We start from the raw sequence: 19,233 nt of genomic DNA on the forward strand, positions 1-19,233 counted from the left end.
TATGCAGGCATGCTTTTACACAGCACTTATATTACACGCCGGGGTGGGTGTCTGTGCAGGCAAGGACGTACAGGTGTGCGCTGTGTCACCTGCGCCTCATAATAAGGAAGTTCAATGGTTGCGTTGTTGCTGCGCCGTTTGCTGCAGTTCTGCGCAGATCTACAGAATCCCAGTGATCCCATTGGTGGAGCCACGCAGATCACCGCAGCACTGCGGGAATCTCTGCCACACAAACTAAACTTCTGTTAAACTTCGAAGTATAGCTGGCGTACAGAGGCACAACACTACGTTAAGGTGATTATAGTAAAAGAGCAAACGCATTACAATTTTCACAAACTAAGACTTATTACTGTACGTGGGAGGTTAGGGGACTGTATGATATATCAATCACCGTTTTGTAGTATAAGGTAAGGCACGTTTTCTGTGAGGTTTATTAACCACAAAGCAAGACAAACTATTATACTTCAAGACTTTACGTTATATGAATAATTAGCGAGACAAAAAATATGTTAGACTACTATATTTTATCACTGATATTTAATACATGTTTCAGAAATACAAAGCGAGGGCTTCAGATTAATGTGTGGTCTGCATTAAAGACTGCGGATTGTGTTGGTAACTAAAGATAATTAAAGCTATGCACACATGAAGAGGATTGCTATTCCGAACAGGTTTCTATGTTGCACTTAAATGTAATCTTAAACTAATTCCTTGTTCGGCAAGTTTGTAATTGGCACTACAGACACATCCGACAACAGCAGAGCTCTGCCTAACTTGTGCTGATGCTTTTCATGGTCATAAAAACCAAACGCATGTTTTGTGTGATACAAATGTGTTGTCCTGTACTAGTTATTCTGCAATCACTCAACTTGTACCACAATTGTCCTAAATGCCTCAGCACACAATACACATTTCTTGCTTTTCAATATCCGGGATTTCCAGAATGGTAGAAATGCCATGAAATACATGCACCCATGCATGTAAAACAAGCTCAGCTAAAACCCTGAGTTGTGTTCAGTTAAGATAGATATTGAATGTGTCCGTGCTTAACACCTGCCCCTTTTGTGGTTTTGCTTTTGTTAAGAAGCTCCAGGCACTGTAACTTAAAACAGCTTTCAAATGGCAAGAGGAGGGTTTTATTTTAATCGGCACCTGTTTGTCAAAGCAAACCTGGAGGGGTAGGGGGTGCACAGGAAAAAAAGACATGCGGCTGTCTTTATGACTTTTTGAATGCGAACAAGCTTGATTTTCTTTTATTTATGTATTTTTAGAGTACATAACAATGCCAAAAACAAATCTCAAATCACATTCTGTTCCAGGTGTGTGCCTCTGCAAAACAAGTGAAATCTGCTTTGATATATTTCATAGCAGTGCAATTTCAAGCTTTCTCTTTATGGTCTATTTTCAATTTACAAATTTAAACTTTTGTGAAGGCTCTCATGTATGGAATCGGGCAGAGCAAGCCTAATTATTTAAGGAAAGCCAGCCAGTCCCCAAAATAATCTCTGTAGAATGAAAGGGGGCAAATCCAAATGATCTGAGATTAAAGTTTATTCTTTATTCTGAACTCTTCAATTCTGGTTTTGTGGGAGATACTTAATCAAATATTATGATAATATATTCTAACCAGACTCCACAGATTCACAAATCTAACATGTTTTAAAGCTTCTGTAGATGCTGGGACCTTTTTATAGAATTATTATTGTTATTACTCGTTAGAGAGCAAAACGGTTTAAAAAGGAGCCGTTGGCCTTAAGCCAGGGTGTTTTTGGATGTGCAACATCAGTATGGGAAAAAAATGACCCGATTTCCTTTCAGATCTCTGATTGTCTAATAGTGCACTGGGCGGATTTCTATTGTCCACTTCCTGACCTTATCTATCCATATCCCAGCTGGAGCCCCATCCCTTTGCCTTGAATCTTTTCACTCTCTCTCTCTCTGTCTGGCTGTTGTTGCCTACACTTGTCTTGAATATGCAGAGCACTCAAGGATCCAGGCTAGAGCTGTGATTGGCAAAAATGCAGTCCTCCAGCGATGCAATTGGCTAGTAGGAGCTGAAAGCTTTTGTGCTTCAGCTCTGGGGCTGTGCCTGTTGATCTATAGCAGCAGGGGGAGGGAGGGGGAGGGATAGAACGATAGAGGGAGGGAGGGACATTGAGAGAGAGAGAGAGAGAGAGAGAGAGAGAGAGAGGAGTTTCTTCATCCTAGAAACAGCAGTGGCAGCCTGTGAGTGGAGGATAAGTACTTGCTTCTTGTGGGAAAGTAAACAACCAAGATTATTCTCCGCTCCCTCTACCTCGGCTAGGAAGAGGGGGAATGGCAGAGTGAATGTGGGTTCTGCAGGGGCCCGGCTGCAGAGGGATGGAGTCAGACTGGAGCAGCCTGTCAGTTTAACACTGTGGATTGCATGGGAGATTCCTGAGATTAAACTCTTAAGGAGGTGCTGCAATCCCATTGGGGAGGTGAGTGTCCACTGCGCTCTGTGTCTCTGTGCATCGCCACACTGCAACAAAGGCTGGAGAGCTGGCCAGGGGGGAGAGAGGGTGAGGAGATTGTCCTGATTTGTTTTGTGTTCAGTCATTGTGGAGACTATGCAAAGGGCTCCGGAGCAGAGATGGAGGCAAGTGGCCACCGCAGCCTGCTAGCTAGCTACTGGATTCAATACTGATTCTAAGATTAATTCGCTGGTGATGACCTCCAGAATTTTAATGTCAGTTGGGGACACTGTGCAGTTGGCCGGCTTAAAGACTAAACCCTCCCCCACTCTGTGTGCAGCTTTTCTAGTGCATCTTGTAGGAGGACAGTGGGAATTCTGTGTAGCAAAGTAGTGCTTGAGTGATGCATTGTTCTCAACGAACGAAGCCTGGGCCTTTTTTAGATGGGGAGCTTTGCCAAACGTCATGTGGGGTGGTGTTTTTTTGGGTGTTTTTATGAAGTTGAGATTATAAGAGAATACAACAAGTGCCACAGCTGGCCTCCACAACAGCGCAGTGATATGTTTGCTTGGATTCAGTTGAGAAGCATGAAAGTGTTCAGCTGAAGTTATTGTCCAGCAGCAAACTAAGTCCACACTACCATTACACAGTGGATGGTATTGGGCTGAGGGTTCTGTCAATGAATTGCATTTATTCACTAGTTTTCTGTGATGTTTGGATGCTCCATGTGATGTGAAAGGGAAGATACTCTTAAAATAATAATGTAATCCAATGTTTATAGAAAAATAAACAAATCACCTGCAAATCTGTTTTTTCACTTTAAATAATCCAAGGCCCCGCCAAATAATTATACGTGAGCAAAATCCGACAAATCCCCTATAAGACTGTCATGTTTCTTTCTTAATAAAGAAAACATCCGTCCTCTCCTCCACATTGCAGACGCTCCCTGTGAAGTTGGGCTGCGTTCTTGAAGGCCCATTCAAACGTCTTCTGTTCTCCCCGGGTGGGTTCTCGGCTCGTATCGCGTGAGAAGTCAGTCAAAGGGCAGGAGCGTGAACACTTGTCCCGTGAACTCTGACATCGAATGATACTGGGAGGGAAAGTTAATTCAGAGGGATTGGGAGGAAGTGGTGCTGCGGGTTTATGTTTTTATATTCCACACTCCGAGAAAATGTGTGCTAAACCTATACAGTCATGAGATACTCAACATAATGCTGTTAATATTGTTAATGCTTTGTATCTGTAAATGCTTGAGTGTTATGAAATGACTATAGCATATCCTTCATGACTGACATGTGAGAGTCCCATGATTTAGGCAGGTTTCATTTTGGGTTACATAGCAATAATAATAATTATAATTATAGATACCTGGGGAAAACTGAGGAAGCAACTCCTTACGCTGTAAAATAATTCAGGCCAATTCAGCTGTTTTTCTTGCTGAGCAATGTGAAGTGAAATGTCTCTTGGAGGTTTATGGATTTATGGATAAGGACAATTTTGCTTCAAATGTATTAACCCACAGTTTTTCAATAGTTTTTCTTTCTTTCATAATACAGCAATCTACCACGCGTTAGCCACAGTCGAGAGACCTTCACCATGCTTTCACCATACCTCTGTGTTTGTTATCATGATGGATATTCCTGCAGATCAGAAATTATTCGCCTCACATTCTAGAGGTTGAGGAAAATGTGAATGATGTGAATGGACTCCTCTACATGAGAAGGTCATTGATGATGCATGGCACTGGTATTTGTATTCAGTCAGAACAGAACGCTGTCAGTTTGTCAGTTTATTGTTGTGCATAGAAACAATAGATACAGGAGAGGGTTAGGAAGATGCATTATGATGGTGTACATAAAACGTAGGGTTAAGTGGGGGGTTGTATAGTGTCAAAGCCTTAGTGTGTTTATAGTATATGTGTAATATAGTATTGCAGCGTGTGAGTGTTTATTTTAGAACATAATAACATTAGAAAAGTGACCATAAACTGTGAGTAGAGGCCAATGTCTCAGGATGCTTGAATATTGTGACAAGGCATCCACAGTATAGCTGGTCAGTTATGGCAATATGGAAGTATATTGGTTCCACAGAGTTAAAAAACTGGTTTGTTTATACAAAATATGTATCTGATAAAAACAAAAGCCTATACATCCGTTTTTACGAGAACTATTGCATAAAAGGAAGCCTTTACAAGAATACTTTTTGCTGCACTTAAGTGTTTGACAAGCTGAGCAACACACTACCGTTTGAGTATCGAGTGCTTACAATAATCCAAATGTGCTAAACACTCCTAAACGTCGTGATGACTCGGACCTAACTGACAGGACCTGATTTTGTCAAGTGTGCTATCCAGGTCGTTTTCCATTATCCAGGCATGTTCTCCCATTCAGATGACCCAGTGCTAAGGCTTCCCTTTTTATGAGATGCTTATCTGGTAAAAACAGATGTAAAGTCTTCTGTTTTTTTATGAGATGTGTATCTTGTAAAAATGAACTTTTTTGTTTCTTGTTTGTTTTTGCTCGGTGGCGCCAATATGCTTCCGTATGGCCACACCTGGGTTTGTGTAAAGGAGAGCTTCCTGTTCTCGCTCCTAAATGTAGTTGACATGCTTAGGGCTTTGTCCCTTGATGGGTCACCTGTTCTGGTTTCTGATTTGAGTGAAGTTCTGGGCTGACTCTCTTTTAAATCTGTGTACCTCATTGAATCACAAGTAAGACGCAGACTGTAGGTGAAGAGAAGGTTTCTCACAAGGATGGTGCTGTGAAATATATTTTGAGAACGGTGAAAGCAATCAAGACTTGGAAATACCACCTTCCTACCTTCCTTGATATTTCCAGGTGGCCAACAAAAAAAAAAAAAAAACGATAACCATGTTTCTGATGTGACACAGGTGCACACTGAGATTGACAATGTAATTTTAGCGTCAAAGGGCAGATTCTGGAATGCACTTTCAGGTTGGAACTTGATTTCACAAAAGTGAACTTTAAAACTGGACTTTATGAGCGTCAGTTTTAACGGGAAATATGTTCAGGACATTACAGAGGGCTGAGATGGGCTTAAACAAGGACTACATCCATCAACACTGTGATGTGTGCAGTACAAACACACAATCATGCCCCTGACACAGCAGGCCCTTATAGGAGTCTGACTCAGACAGGGTTATTCTGTTCCCAACAATTCTTGCGCTGTTTCTGCTGTACATTTCTCCAGCTGCTTTCTGCTATTGTGCATTGACGTGTACTGGCTCCTTGTCACCAACAGAAGGGCATTGAATAATTCATGCAGTTTGACCTGTGGGCTTAGAGCAAGAGCTGGGGTTAGAGATCTCTGTTAACCCTACCACGGTATTGATACATATAATGCACATTCATACAAGGGTGAAAAGATCTGAAACCGATGCAGAAGAAACACTGATTTTTCAGTAGCCGTTTTGGTCGGCAGAAGAAGAAGAACAGTTCCTTCAGAAATCAAGATATTAAATTAAATTATTGTGGCCTGGCAGTTTCAGACTCCCCCACGTAGCCTCAGCAGCAGTGTCTGACCTTTCCTTCTTTAGTAGCTATGAGGAGAACAATCTGAGCACCAAATGTAGTAGACAAATGTGACAGAAGGTGCTGTACTGTACTGCCAAGAGTATGTGGTATAATATGCAGAATTGCTAGGCTTGTTTTTTAAACTATACACTGTTGCTCTCTTAGTTGCCACATAATCGAGAATAATTGTGATTCATCCATGTAGGATGTGTTGTTACACCCATACAAGGGTTCTGAGCCACCGTGACAATCCTCCACTTATTTTCTTCTGTTTCCTCCGGCGCTGCCACCTCGCCGGCCCGGGGGTGGGTCTGCTAAACGCCCCGTGAGCCTGCCTGGATCTGCAGCACGCAGTCGAGGAATTTCACATTTCACAGCCACTGGCAGGAAGACTGAACCAGGCACTGTTACTTTTCCAGTGCTGTCTGACTCTGACGAGGATGCGAAACTGCAAAATCAGAGCGTTGGCTGAGGATTTAGTTAAAACATATATTTTCTTGTTACAGTCAGTGCTTTGTGGAGTTCATATTGATCTTGAATCCCACCTGAGATGACAAAGACTAAAACTATCCAAGGAATGCTTTGGTATTTAATGCTATAAGCGATGTCTGAATGCGCTGTATCTCAGTCCAAAATCCATGATCATGAATATAATATAAAGCACCTAATAGACAGCTGGTGTGGTAGTAACGACCGGTCAGTTCAGGATTGTACAGCCCTGTCAGTATGTTGTGTTGCTCTTTCCTCTCTGAAGGTATGGAGGACAGAATTAAAGACAATCAAAGGACTTCTGTTCAAAACTGATCATTTTATTTCTGAAGCTAAATACAAGGTCATACAGTAAAACAAATGGGAAGTTTGCAACGGAGCAATCAGAACTGTTAATGAGGAAGCACAGTCTAAAAACGACTTACTCGTTGCTGGAGTTTTCTGTTTATTCTGCGATAACCTTCCCAGATGACGTAAATGCATTAAATCTCATGTTTCACCTAAGGGCAGGTTTGTTCAGCGAGACTGAGAGCACCCCGGTGAATCACACCAATATTGCTCCATCCCTGGGATCCATCATAAAAATGCAGCATGGGCAGACAATAGAAGCTACAAAATATCTATTTGTTCAAAATGGCGGACGACTGTCCTATTGATCTTCTGCTGGCTGATTCCCAAGAGACTAGAAAGAATGATTCAGACACCGATAATGAGGGCTGTATGTTTTCAGTTCTCACCTCTGACTGAGACACCTTCCTTTTCACAATGAAGATAGAGATAATGACTAAATTGTATTAAGCTTTTCATTACTAAACACTCCTTAAAAACAGATTACAATATTATGAGGCACAGAGAGGCGGTGTTTACAGACACTTTCTATAGGGAAACAAAGGTATTCTAGCTTGCTTGAATAATACTGTGAAACCAATCAACACAATGGCTGATGATTTCCAGATGTATACAGAATTAACTGGGAGGATTAATTCTGAAAATGCATGAAAAGGTGACACTCAAAAGACAACCACAGACACTAAGACATTGACTTGTGAGCTCTTTATGCAATATAGTTTTAAGACTATTTCAAGCAGTGAGGATTGAGTTTAAATCACAAAATATTGGGGTGGAGAAGATTTTTTAAAGTAGCTAGATACTGTAGGAAGCCAACATGTAAGTATGCTGTATTCCTGTTTATTATGCCACTTGTTTGTTTGTTTGTTTTTGTTTATGTGCCTCTTTTAATATATTTATTCAGATGCCAGCTGCCAAATCAACTACCCGGCCTTCTGGCGGTGAATAATGATCAAGAAATACTGCTTTATTTATCTAATTTAATTTTATTTAAGACTCTGGATTGTACCTCGGTGCACATGCCAATAAGCAGCGACAACTGTGATTTAATGAATAACTTGGCTATGCGACGTGAAAGCGCAGTAACAATGTTTTTTGGGTCTGAACCAAGGTTAGCTCCACAGAACGTTCATTGTTTATTCCCTTGCTGCATGGGTCAGTTTTTAGAAAATGTATTTGTTTTTTAGAGACTGGGACCTTGGCTCCCTCTGTGAAGTTGTTCTATATTAACAGAGGGAACCGCTGGAGAGAGAGTGTAGTGTAAGTTGCATACAGAAATGGGTTACTGGGGGATGAATAAGAACTATTCTTTGAAGAAGGGAATGCCTCATAGTTTCTGCTGATTACAGCTCCTCGATTAGAGGCTATTGTGCTTTTATGCTTTATTTTTCCTCTTGTGGGCTTTAACCTATTAGTCACCAGCCATTTTCACATGTGGACTGATCTGTTGTACAGAGGTGACAGAATTCCTTGACAGTCTTGAGTATTTTAGTGAGATGTTTTGGTTTTGCTATACATGTAGGGACAGTCCCAGAGAGTCATATTATCTTTCTAAATGAATTGTGACTTGTACTTTCAGAGGAAGACACTGATGTGACAGCAGACCGGACTCATGGCATCGCCAGCCCCCCCCACCCCCTCTGCCACAGGTGAGTAGTGGCTTATTTTCTGTATCACAAGGGTTCATTGCACAAGGCATTTTTGCATCTGTCTATATACAGCATATTCTACAGTTAAAGCATGTAATGTGATGTTTTGTGATGATTTTCTTGGTTATTTAACAATTTAACAAGCAAATTATTGAGTTTAAGGCCAGTTAAAATGGAAACTAGTTCAGATATAAGAATTAGGAGATGTTTTCCACTGGGGCAAATTATCCATGTGACTATTTTCATTTAGAGTAATAGTCGAGCAGTGGTTCAAGAGGGAAAGTAAGGATCACGACCTTCTATTCAATTAAATGTATCGTGGTGCAAAGTTCCTGAAGAAAACTAAGTAAACAGACCCTTTGAAGAGGGAGATTTGAGCAAAGATTGAGAACCCAAAAGACCGAGTTGCAGCAGTTTAAGATCATAGCAGTCTGTATGAAGATTTATAGAAAGATTGGCTGTGATACATGCAATACACATCCAGGATATTCCAGTAATTTCTGTCCGTCCCTCTGTACTTTTGATCCACTCTGTAAGTTTCCTATGTTCAGCCCCTTTTTCTGCAAAAACCCTCTAACTGTGTTCCACATGGATGCTGTCATTCCCCATGGGGGTCTGAAGCAGCCAATCACAGGCTGGGCTTTTTCTGGAGAAGGAAATGATTTTGCAATACTTCAAATGTGAAACAGATGTGCAGAGACAGAAAAATAAAGAGTTTTGTTCCAAGTAGTGCGAGTGTGAGGACACGTGTGGGTGTGTGTGGGAGGCCTTAAGCAGCAACCTGTAACTGACATAACTGAGAGTGACGGGGAGGTACTGAGACTAACCCTGGGCATTGCTGAGTTAACTGGTTAACTCAAACCCAAATTGCAACTGACACACATGGATCTGTACTGAGTGCTTTGGGTTTTAATATTCATGCTACCCATGCTGTTGATCTGGCAGAGGGCTGGTATTTATATCAAGAACTATGGGAAAACCAGACCATTTTGGCAGTAGAGGTTCATGGCCTTCTTAACCAAGCATGGTTGTGTAGGATCCCGATTTATTGCAATTTTGCAACTATACATCCATCAGTACACCGGATGTCCTCTTTGAAATAAGATCCAACCCTCTGTGAAAGTTATGGACCCTGTATTTAGATCTTCACTGTAGAATCATTCTTGGTACCTTTTACATTAATGACAGTAACTAGGGGACAGGGAAAGGAAGGTGGATCAGCCAGTTTTAAGGTGGGATTCATAGTTTGCATGCAATTAAAGAGCAAAAGCTTTCTCTCAGCCAAGCAATACAGGGGTGTATTACTCAGCAGCCTGGCAGTTCATTACTGTATGCAAAGCAGGATGCGTTCACCCAATAACATAACTGTAATGACCGCTTCCTTATGCATGTACTGAACAAGAGTGCAGGAGGCAGCTTGAGGGAGTAAAGACCCACTTCACTACTGATTGAGAACAAGGACGGGGAAGCCACTGGTATCATTGTACTGAATAGTTTCCGTTTAATTGTCAGCTGGTATAGTTGTCTCCTCTGCAAATCTTTAATGATTTGTATTAACTGTATTTGTATGAAGTAAATTATCATAGTTTGCATAAAAGATGTCTGAATAATACAGTGCTTTTGCCTGGCTTGTCATATCCAGATATTTTAATCAAGTCACTGGTTTCTAATATCCTGCTTGTTTAAAGGCCGGTATGGATTAGGTGTTTAATTGAATACTCGGACTACTGACCCTTTATGATCCGAATGCCCAGAGTTATGGTCGAACACGTGCGCCTAGAATATATGTGGGGAAATTAATTTGAAGTAAAAAGGTCCCTCCTCACCTAGTGTGTCAAAAGTGAAAGACTTTCTAAAGAAAGAAGACAGAAACAGGACGAGAAACACTACTCCAGCCAGCTGACCATATGCTATGTGGAGACCCCGCTATTAGACCATATGCTCTTGACACATGTCCACCAATCGTCTGTAGGTGTGTGCCAGCCTGGATGACATCAGGTTCTGACAAGTTGGCACACTCGGCAGAATTTAAAATAGGACATTGATCTCCAGTGCCCTTGCTCTGGGGTTGAGAAACATCCATAGCAGCCCAGCTGTAATAAGGTTCACTCTGGAAATGTCATGCATGTTTTAGCTTAGTTCACAAATGAAAGGCTACAGTACGGAAGTGAAGATGCTTCTCTGGCCTGTCATACTGTCGTTCAAGGGGGCTCTTGCTTTGTATAACTGGCCTTGTGTGACTTGGGTAAAATATAATATACACTCTGTTAAACTGGGTGAAATTGCATACAATCGGTGAGCTCCAACCTTATAAAACGGGGTAAAAACAAATTTGCTTTATTCATGGTTACTATATATAGCAATAGGTTCCTGGAAGAGTTTCAGTCTGGCTTTCACTCTGATTACACATTTAAATCATTAAAATGAATATATGTGGGTGAACTCCACACAACTTTATACACACAAGACTAGGGCACTGCAGAAATTGCCAGAATGAAAAAAAATATCTTATCATATAGGAAATGCTTCACTGTATATGTGAGACTCTCTACGGATTTTAACTGTATTGGGTTTTGTTTTCAGAGTTGTCATGAGGGCGAACCTGCTATGTTCTTCTTAGTTATGTACCTAGAATCGTACTAAAGCATCTAAACCTACTGCATCCTTAAGCCTACTGTTTTTCTGCTGTAATCTTTCCATGCAGCTGTCTCCTCTCTCTACCCTTGGCTAGTACAGTACACTTAATCATTAATGATGCTGGATTTGACATCTCCAAGGTTTTTGAGGCCAGCAAAGCTAGGAAAAAAATCTGAAATAACTTCACCACTTCACTGACACTTGCCATTTTAGAAGAATGCTAAGAATCCCATTTCATCTTTGTTTCAACTCTTCTTTCTAAGTTTGAACCTGGACGAGATCCAAGTTTCTTCCACGGTGGAAAAATAAGCAACCTTGCTCCTCTACATCTCCCCCACTCCTACTTAACTGCCTGGCATGTCTATAATGGGGTTTTCCATGATAAAAAAAGAATGGTCATGAATTAAAGTATGCTTCCATTCTATATCTACATCATTTATTTGACAGATTTCCATGATTTGTCTTTTAATTCTGCTTTTAGTTCATTTTGAACTTCTTATACATTCACTAATGAACACTGAGCTGATGCAGATGTTGGGAATGTACTTATTATATGTTTGACACTAGCAGAGGAAGAGACTAATAGACCCACTTGTAAGAGAGTGATTTAGAGTTGCTGGATGAAGTGCCCGTCCTACCATGCATGTATTTTAAGACTCTGGTGGGAATGGTTCCTACTCTTTGAAAATATTATTTTTGGACATCAAAAAGAATTGGCGCAGTGATGATGATCGCGTAGAAAACCGTAATAGTCCATTTTCGAAGAATTACAGAAAAATGTATTGAAAATTAATTGAAAGGACTATAAAAGTGGTTTATAGTCTAATATCGCGCCCTTAAAATTAATTTATTTGTGAATTTTGTCTGAGTTTCTTTATTAGAAGTGAATGTGGGCCAGCAGTCTTTGCCTACATGCCTCTCTCTGTCTCTCTCTTTTTGTAGATGTATGGATACACACACCGTGATTCATTCTGTACGAATTGTGCAGCCTTGCTAGGCCAACAAGAAAGTGAGTAAACGTGACACACCCAAGTCATTTGCAGTCCCATGCTCTGATCAGACTAAGTCCCCCTCTGAGACTGACCTTTTGAGCTTTCCGTGGCTGCAGCTCAAGCCAGACCTGGGCCGGTGTGGTGGGGCCACAGATCTCCTGACCTCACTGTAACCCAGCCCAGTTCAGCACACCCTGGAGAATGATTACAGGGTGTTGCACCAAACACTCCCAGTTTCCGAGTGGAAAGTAGACCGGCGTTTAAAACCTATGTATTACACATATATGTGTAGCGATAAGCGGCCTATTCTTAAAGGGATAGGCAGTTTTCAGAGGTCTATCAAAACCGAAATGCTTTGGGTTTAACAGCTCTCCTGTTGCCTCCCGTCCCACGTCTTTAGTACAGTCCATTTCTACTGTATATGAATGTTTTATGTCGAGCAGAAGCATGGTTTAATTAGGCCACATGAATATACAGCTCTGGAAAAAATTGAGACCACTCCAAGTTCAGAAATCAATGTTAAGTGGTCTCTTAGTTATTTCCAGAGCTGTATAAGAAGTTTGTGGGAAGACGAGACAACCAATCTTCATTTTTTTTCAGACTGCATTCAGATTAATTTAGTCAGAACTTTGTTTTAGATTAACACAATCTTCCTGTAGATGTGTTGTGATCAGAAATGTCTTCGCCCCTGTGTTTAATGTTTTCTGGGAATCAGAATCTTTCCTAACCACTTGCAGAGGAGAAGTTTTCCTTTGAGATGCACTACAGGGGGACTCCCACACAATCCTTCCCTGGAACATCTTGCTAAATGTGAACTAGCTGCGTAAAGGAGGTGGTGATAAATCTAAGAAAAATCCAGTTTAATTGCAGTGTGTGTCAGAGGAGCTCCTTATGCTAAACATCAGAACCGTCCCCACGAGCCGCACAGAGTCACAATATAAACCAGATTACAGTTTTCAAACCGTCAGCTCAGAAACACTAACACAGACTCCCTAATAACTAGACCATGAATCATCTTAAAGTCAATCCTAAATTAACTGTTTTAATTCCTTAACTTTTTTTTTTTTTTGGCTTTTGTAATAATGATAAACCTAAACTGCGTCTGTAGAGATTTGTTTAAAACCAATTTGTTGCACATATACATGAAGTCATAAGCAACATATTCATAAAGGAGAGAGTCTGTTAATCCTGCACAGCAGAAGAGATCAAGTTCCCAAATGTATCGGCTAATTTGGTTGGTTCGGTGTATGTCTATGAAAATATGCACACAGCCTTTTTTACATCAAACATCTCTTGTCCCAGGCCTTTGTTTCCATACTTAGAGGACAGAAAATGGCTGGAGTGTGCAAGTGATGTTGAACTGACCTAGATTTGTCACTGTTCTCTGGGGAAAAAAAATATTTCTGCGTATGTGGATCAGAGATGTTTATCAAGATAACTGTTTTCTGATTTATTATATAAAAAAGACTTTGCTTTAATGTTTATCATCTCTATATTATGTACCTAATACTTGTACTGCAATAGAGATGCTTCCTTGTGCTGATGCTTACTGAGACACATTTATTTATATTATACTATTTTATTTCTCTGTCGTCTTGATTTAAGCCTACGGATAGCTGGTCTTAATATTTCTTCCTCAATTACAGTACTGCTTATTCACAATAGCATCCACAAAAACAAAATGACACCACAACCAAACAAACAAAAGTGTAATACATTTTCGTCCTTGAGTAGAGGAATTCTTGGAAGGAATTTTGTCCACGAACAGATGTTACTCTTTATTTAAAGTGGCACACCATCATAAAATAAGTAAAAATAAATCCAATAAAATGCAGAAATACACATACTAGTCTAGTTGCTTCCCCCAAAAGCACTTTGGCAGTGCAGATAAAAGTGTGAAGGCACAAACGCACCAGGATGAACATGTTTAAGTTGGAAGGCAGAAGTGAGGCACACCTCTCCATGGTGCTGAGGGGGTATGTGAGCGGACTGTAAAACCCAATTCACGACATCCCCTCGGCCCCCCGCCTGGGGCTGTGCTGAGGGGCCCGGCAGAGGGGCAGGGTGTACCGCTCTTGGCTTGAGTCCATAGCCATTGAGTAATGGGATGTGTACCCCCTCTCTCTTGCTGATATTGACTTGGTACACTGAAGGGCCTCACCATGCATTGGACACTAAAGGATTGTTCTCCAAGACTGTTTGATCATATTTATTTTTAGAGTTTTACAACTTAGGACTGAAGACTGTGGTGATGATGTCATACATGATTCATCCCCAGCAACCGAGGAACACTGTTTCATGCAGCTTTAAAAAAAACAAAAGATTTAAATAGTTGTTCTTGTGTGTGGCAGGTTCTTTGTTTCTGTCCATTTACATTTTTTACCATTCTGAGTGGTTTAATGATAGATATTCGACTTTTTCATTTCCCTTTTTAGTATTTTTACACTTAAAACCAGTGTGATTTTAATAAACGATGTACTGAAACATTTTTATGTTCTTAAACTAATTCTCAAACAGAATTTGTTTATATTATTATTACAGATGCTGGCAAACATGTATATGTTTTATAATTGTGATTATAGTGTATTTACTGAATTGATTTAAATAAATCGATATTTCACTTAAATGTAAAGCAAATTAGCAGTATGTTTTATAGAGTAAACGTGATAATAAAAGAGCAATAACCCCCCTGATTTGATCCTGACGAAATGTTTGTGCTGTCAATGCGTTTTAAATTGAGTATGACTTACAGCAGGGACCCACGATTAAATTGAGTTAACCAGCATGAATGACATTCACGGACTCCACACTAATTATTTAATGGCATAAATGGCGATGCTTACCAGTGTTCAGACACCTGAATCAAGTTAGGCTGTTAATGCTTTATGGATGCAATTTGAGTACATGTATAATTTTTTAAACGAGCGCTCCATTTAACTGCTTAACAGCCTTTAGTCTATGCCTGGGAAAGAGCTTTATGATCTATTGCAGGACAGGAAATCAGATGTTCAGTGATTACCCATCTAGTTTATTGTGATTTGTGACGATCGGCTGCCATCTTTTTTTGATTCCTGCTCTCTACCTGCTTCACATCTGTGGTTTGCATCGATAAATCTCTTAAATCATAGTTCTAAAAATGATGGTTATATACAATAGGGTTCCAGCTATACAATGCCGACCTCTTTACTCACGTTATACCAAGGGTGGGGTCATTACATCTTAATTACAGATGATCTAAAAACTCATTGTGTAATAGCAAACGGCAAAAATACAGAATCAACAAAGACACATTTGAGAGTGTTAATAATGCGTTTGCCCAAAAAGTGTAATCGTCAAACAGTAACCAGATCATAAGAAGTCAGATCTATGAACTTGTCAGTCTGGCTTTGTTTCCTTTTCAATGGTGGAATTAAACAAGTTATTTTAAGTTTGTTCGGCTGGTAATTGATTCCTTACCTTGGTATGAAAGCCATTTACAGACATCCGGCCGCCTTATATTTGGGATAAGTGAGGAATGTGTCATCATGTCTTGCCTGCACTCGCCTCGAGAAGGAGGATAGACCTAAATTACACCATCCTTCATTCTGTGATTGTTTAGTGATCCGTGGAGGGAGAGATGTGGATCCCCTGTGCGCTACTAGACCAGCTCAATGCCAAACAATTCCACTGTATTGATTGTAAGCTTGGCCAATAACAATCCCTGTCCTCTGTTTTAGAGTCCATGTCCACGGGCGCCCCCAAGGAGCCAAGGCAACAGGAGGAAGAGGATGAGGAGGAGCACGGGGAGGCATTTGAGTTTGATGACAGTCCGGACGAAGAGGACACACTAGAGGACATGGGGAGTGCAGGCGTAACTCAGGACAGTGCTCAAAAAGAAGACCACGAAGACAGCGTCCAGGACCTTCAACCCATCCCACCTCCTCGGAAAGACATTGCCACAAAAACCAATCCCGGAGAACAAGGGCCAGAGCCCTCCACTCTGAACTTACACCACAAGTCTAATGGCACTCCCCCTGCCGGACAGGAGGACCCCACTGTACCCTCGCCATCCCCTCTTCAGCCATCCAGATCAGGTAGAGTTTCAGACTGCAGTTACACACACACCGCAAAACTAAATTATTGAGCTGACTGAATTGTCCTTGAAAGGATACAATTTTTAGAAATTTGATCACACAAACAAAAAACAAAAAGACATATACAACATATAAGTAACCTGGATAAGGGTGTCTGCCAATAAATACATAAATAATACATATAAACAAAAAAGTACATTTCAATATTTTGCTAAATTTTTTCCCCATCATTTATACAAAACATGCCTTTCTGTAGCGCCACTTTGAACAGTTCATGCTCGTTTTAAGAATATTGTTTTAAAAAGTGTGTTTAAAATTAGGATCTTTGTTTACTGTTGCTCTCCATATTTTTTCTGCAGGTTTAGCTACTAGTGAGCGTTCTGAAGGGTAAGTTGTTTTATGACACTATTATTTATATCTTTCTATTTAATTTGCCTTGTCTGGCTTGACGTCAGGGAAATGCACAAGGCCGTTAGATTCACAGGGGATGGGGGTATCAAAAGAAAGTGCATCACTCAGATTTGCATTTTTGTTGTTAACAGATGAGAATACGAAACTAATCCTGCATTACAGGAAAACCGTTTATTCGGTTTGAAGTCACATAACATAAATGTTAATTCTTCATGCTTTGCATACTGATACAGGATGGTCTCGGATCAGATGCTGATCAAGTCAATTACAAATCATTGAATGAAGTCATTGAAGGTGAATCTTGTAAGGATTGGGCTGTTCTAGACTTGTCCACCAATTGTACATCGAAACCACAAGTCGTAGGACAGAGAAGGATCAAAGAGTTATAGCAGAACTGAAATTGTTTGTATGTGCAGAAATTAGGTCTAGGCTGTATGTTCTTTCGAAGAGGACTTCTCATATTAGCAGCAGTTTCTGGTCAGTGTTCTAAATGAATCATGACTCCAGCACTGTAGTGGTGGAAATGAGTCTGCTCTGTCGGCTGCAATCCAGTTTGTTATTGGGTGCAATGGGAAATGTGTGTAAATGCCAAAACAGGGCAAAGCCAATCATGTGGGCTTTCCTGTCATTTGGCAATGCAGTGAAGAGACTCACTGTGTCCCTGGAATTTCGAATCTGCCTCCAGGACTTCTGCTGAGATCGCTGTGCACATTGAAGCTGCTTCAATGTGTGCATGGGAGAGGCAAGGGGTCAGCGCTCTTTCGGCATGTCACGCGAGACACAAGCGGCCGACTTTTCACAAAAGGCACAGAATGCATCTTTAGAACACTAGAAATCCATATTCCGGGTGTGAGAAGAAACGATGCGCTTGGACAAGAGAGGGATCTGTTTGAAACACTTGTGCCAAGCATAAGAGCTGTTCTTGTCGACTCGTACCAAAACCAAAGAATACCCCCTGTTGCAGCAGTCTGTTAACTAGCACCAATCCAAGCAACCCCCCTGATGTTCCCATGTATGCTTCATTTGCCTAAACACAATTACAATGTGACTATTTCTGCTTTATCCTCCTACAACAGCACCCACACTGATAGTGTTTCTATGCTTCTCTCTGGACATCACTAGAATTGCAGTACCTCACTGAAAAAAGCAAAAAACAACCCACAAATGTTTAAACTTGTATTTTTGGATTTGATTTATCCGTGGCTGTGAAAGATGGGAGGCAGAGCTGCAGAAATTGAAGTTCTGCATTATAGAACATCCTCACTGATTTTTCAAACAAATTCTCTTGTTGGAAATGATCGACAATATAAGTCCACCTGACAGACTTACAGACAGAAATGTCGCAATTAAAGCAACAGACCACAGATAAGCTGATTTAGCCAATTTTTATTTAGAGCACAGTATCCTTTCCCATGCTGTATCCCCAAAGGCATTTCCTATTAAACCAAAATGACTTGCATTATTCTGATTCTCCCAGTGTGCTAGTTTTGTATCTCATTTAGTAAATTATATCAACTTACTGAAACTAAGATTTTTCTGATTTGAAATCATTTCTAGAAGTCATTAAGTACACAAAACTGGAGATGGCTTGCTATTCAGAAGCTTGTGAGTGTTTGCTTTTTTCTCTCTCTCCCTCAAAGACACGGCCCCTGAACTATGTGTGGTAATTGCTGTACCACTTCTGTTCTTTCCTTTAGAAACTCTTTGGGGAGGATATTCAAAGCTGAGCTATTTTGGTTCTGCCTCAAATTAGCACAGCCTACTGAGAAAATCTCAGACTGAAACCTTTTTGAGCTGGTTTTGAGTTCACAAATGTAATCGGCGTAGACCCGAACGGAAAGTTATAATCCTGCTTGACAATAAACTAACCTGTTTCTCACATTTGTGATAGCACGCTAATGCGCTCTCTCATGACCACAGACCTACAATACTGTTATTTACTGACAGAGTCTGGGAATATGTAGTGGTTTACACGTTCTTAAAAATCGTTAAACTAGAGTCCCATCACCGGTGCCGTTTGACGAGGATAGGATCAACAGATCAGCAGTTAGTGTGAGATGTAAGCGCTTAGTTCGTGTAGAATTGGCAATGTAGTAAAAAACCTGAATATCTGGTTAAATAATAAATTAACTGGGGTGTGTACATTTGTCAGCTTATGGTCTTAAGAAGTCCGCAGCTCTGAAATATCTGTACACGTAATGGTGACATTAATTGTATTTACAGTGGCGAGCCAGCAGGTGGCACTGTGGCCTAAGCGCAAACAAGCTAAAGGGGAAACTTTGAGATTGAAGCTGTTGGGACTGAAGCTGTTCAGCCAGTGAAACGGTGTTACAGCTCAGTCTGGTTTTTCCATTCTGTCTCAGGCCTTCGGCAAGAGGTGTAATTCCCTGAGCCGTCCTGCCGAGCCCAGACGTGCCGAGACATATGCAGAGCCTGGAGGAGCTCTGTGGTGCTGCCTGTCATGGCCACACTTCATGATCAGCCCCTGCTCTCTGCATGCCTATACATACGTGTCACCCAAGCATGTGGTGTTGCTACCCCTGTACTGCATATATGTCTACTTATTATTGGTTTACAACCTCAATTTTTCAGAAATTATAGGTTGTGTTGATGAAAATCATACAATTAATAATTAAAAACATGAAAATACCTCCATAATAATAATC

General features: G+C 40.7%; 1 protein-coding gene across 3 annotated transcripts in view; it reads left to right on the top strand.

Annotated features, from left to right (window-relative positions):
- Positions 1 to 2,203: 2,203 nt before the first annotated feature.
- The window catches only part of LOC136713388 (rho guanine nucleotide exchange factor 10-like protein), a 97,249-nt gene continuing 80,219 nt past the window's right edge, over positions 2,204 to 19,233 (top strand). For all 3 annotated transcript variants that reach the window (XM_066690434.1, XM_066690435.1, XM_066690436.1), the window contains exons 1-4: positions 2,204 to 2,462; positions 8,385 to 8,454; positions 15,800 to 16,156; positions 16,516 to 16,543. In XM_066690434.1, the coding sequence (XP_066546531.1) occupies positions 8,418 to 8,454; positions 15,800 to 16,156; positions 16,516 to 16,543 (422 nt within the window). In that variant the 5' untranslated portion in view covers positions 2,204 to 2,462; positions 8,385 to 8,417. The remainder of the gene's footprint in view (positions 2,463 to 8,384; positions 8,455 to 15,799; positions 16,157 to 16,515; positions 16,544 to 19,233) is intronic.

This window comes from Amia ocellicauda, chromosome 18, assembly GCF_036373705.1.
Source record: "Amia ocellicauda isolate fAmiCal2 chromosome 18, fAmiCal2.hap1, whole genome shotgun sequence".
Classification (NCBI taxonomy): Eukaryota; Metazoa; Chordata; class Actinopteri; order Amiiformes; family Amiidae; genus Amia; species Amia ocellicauda.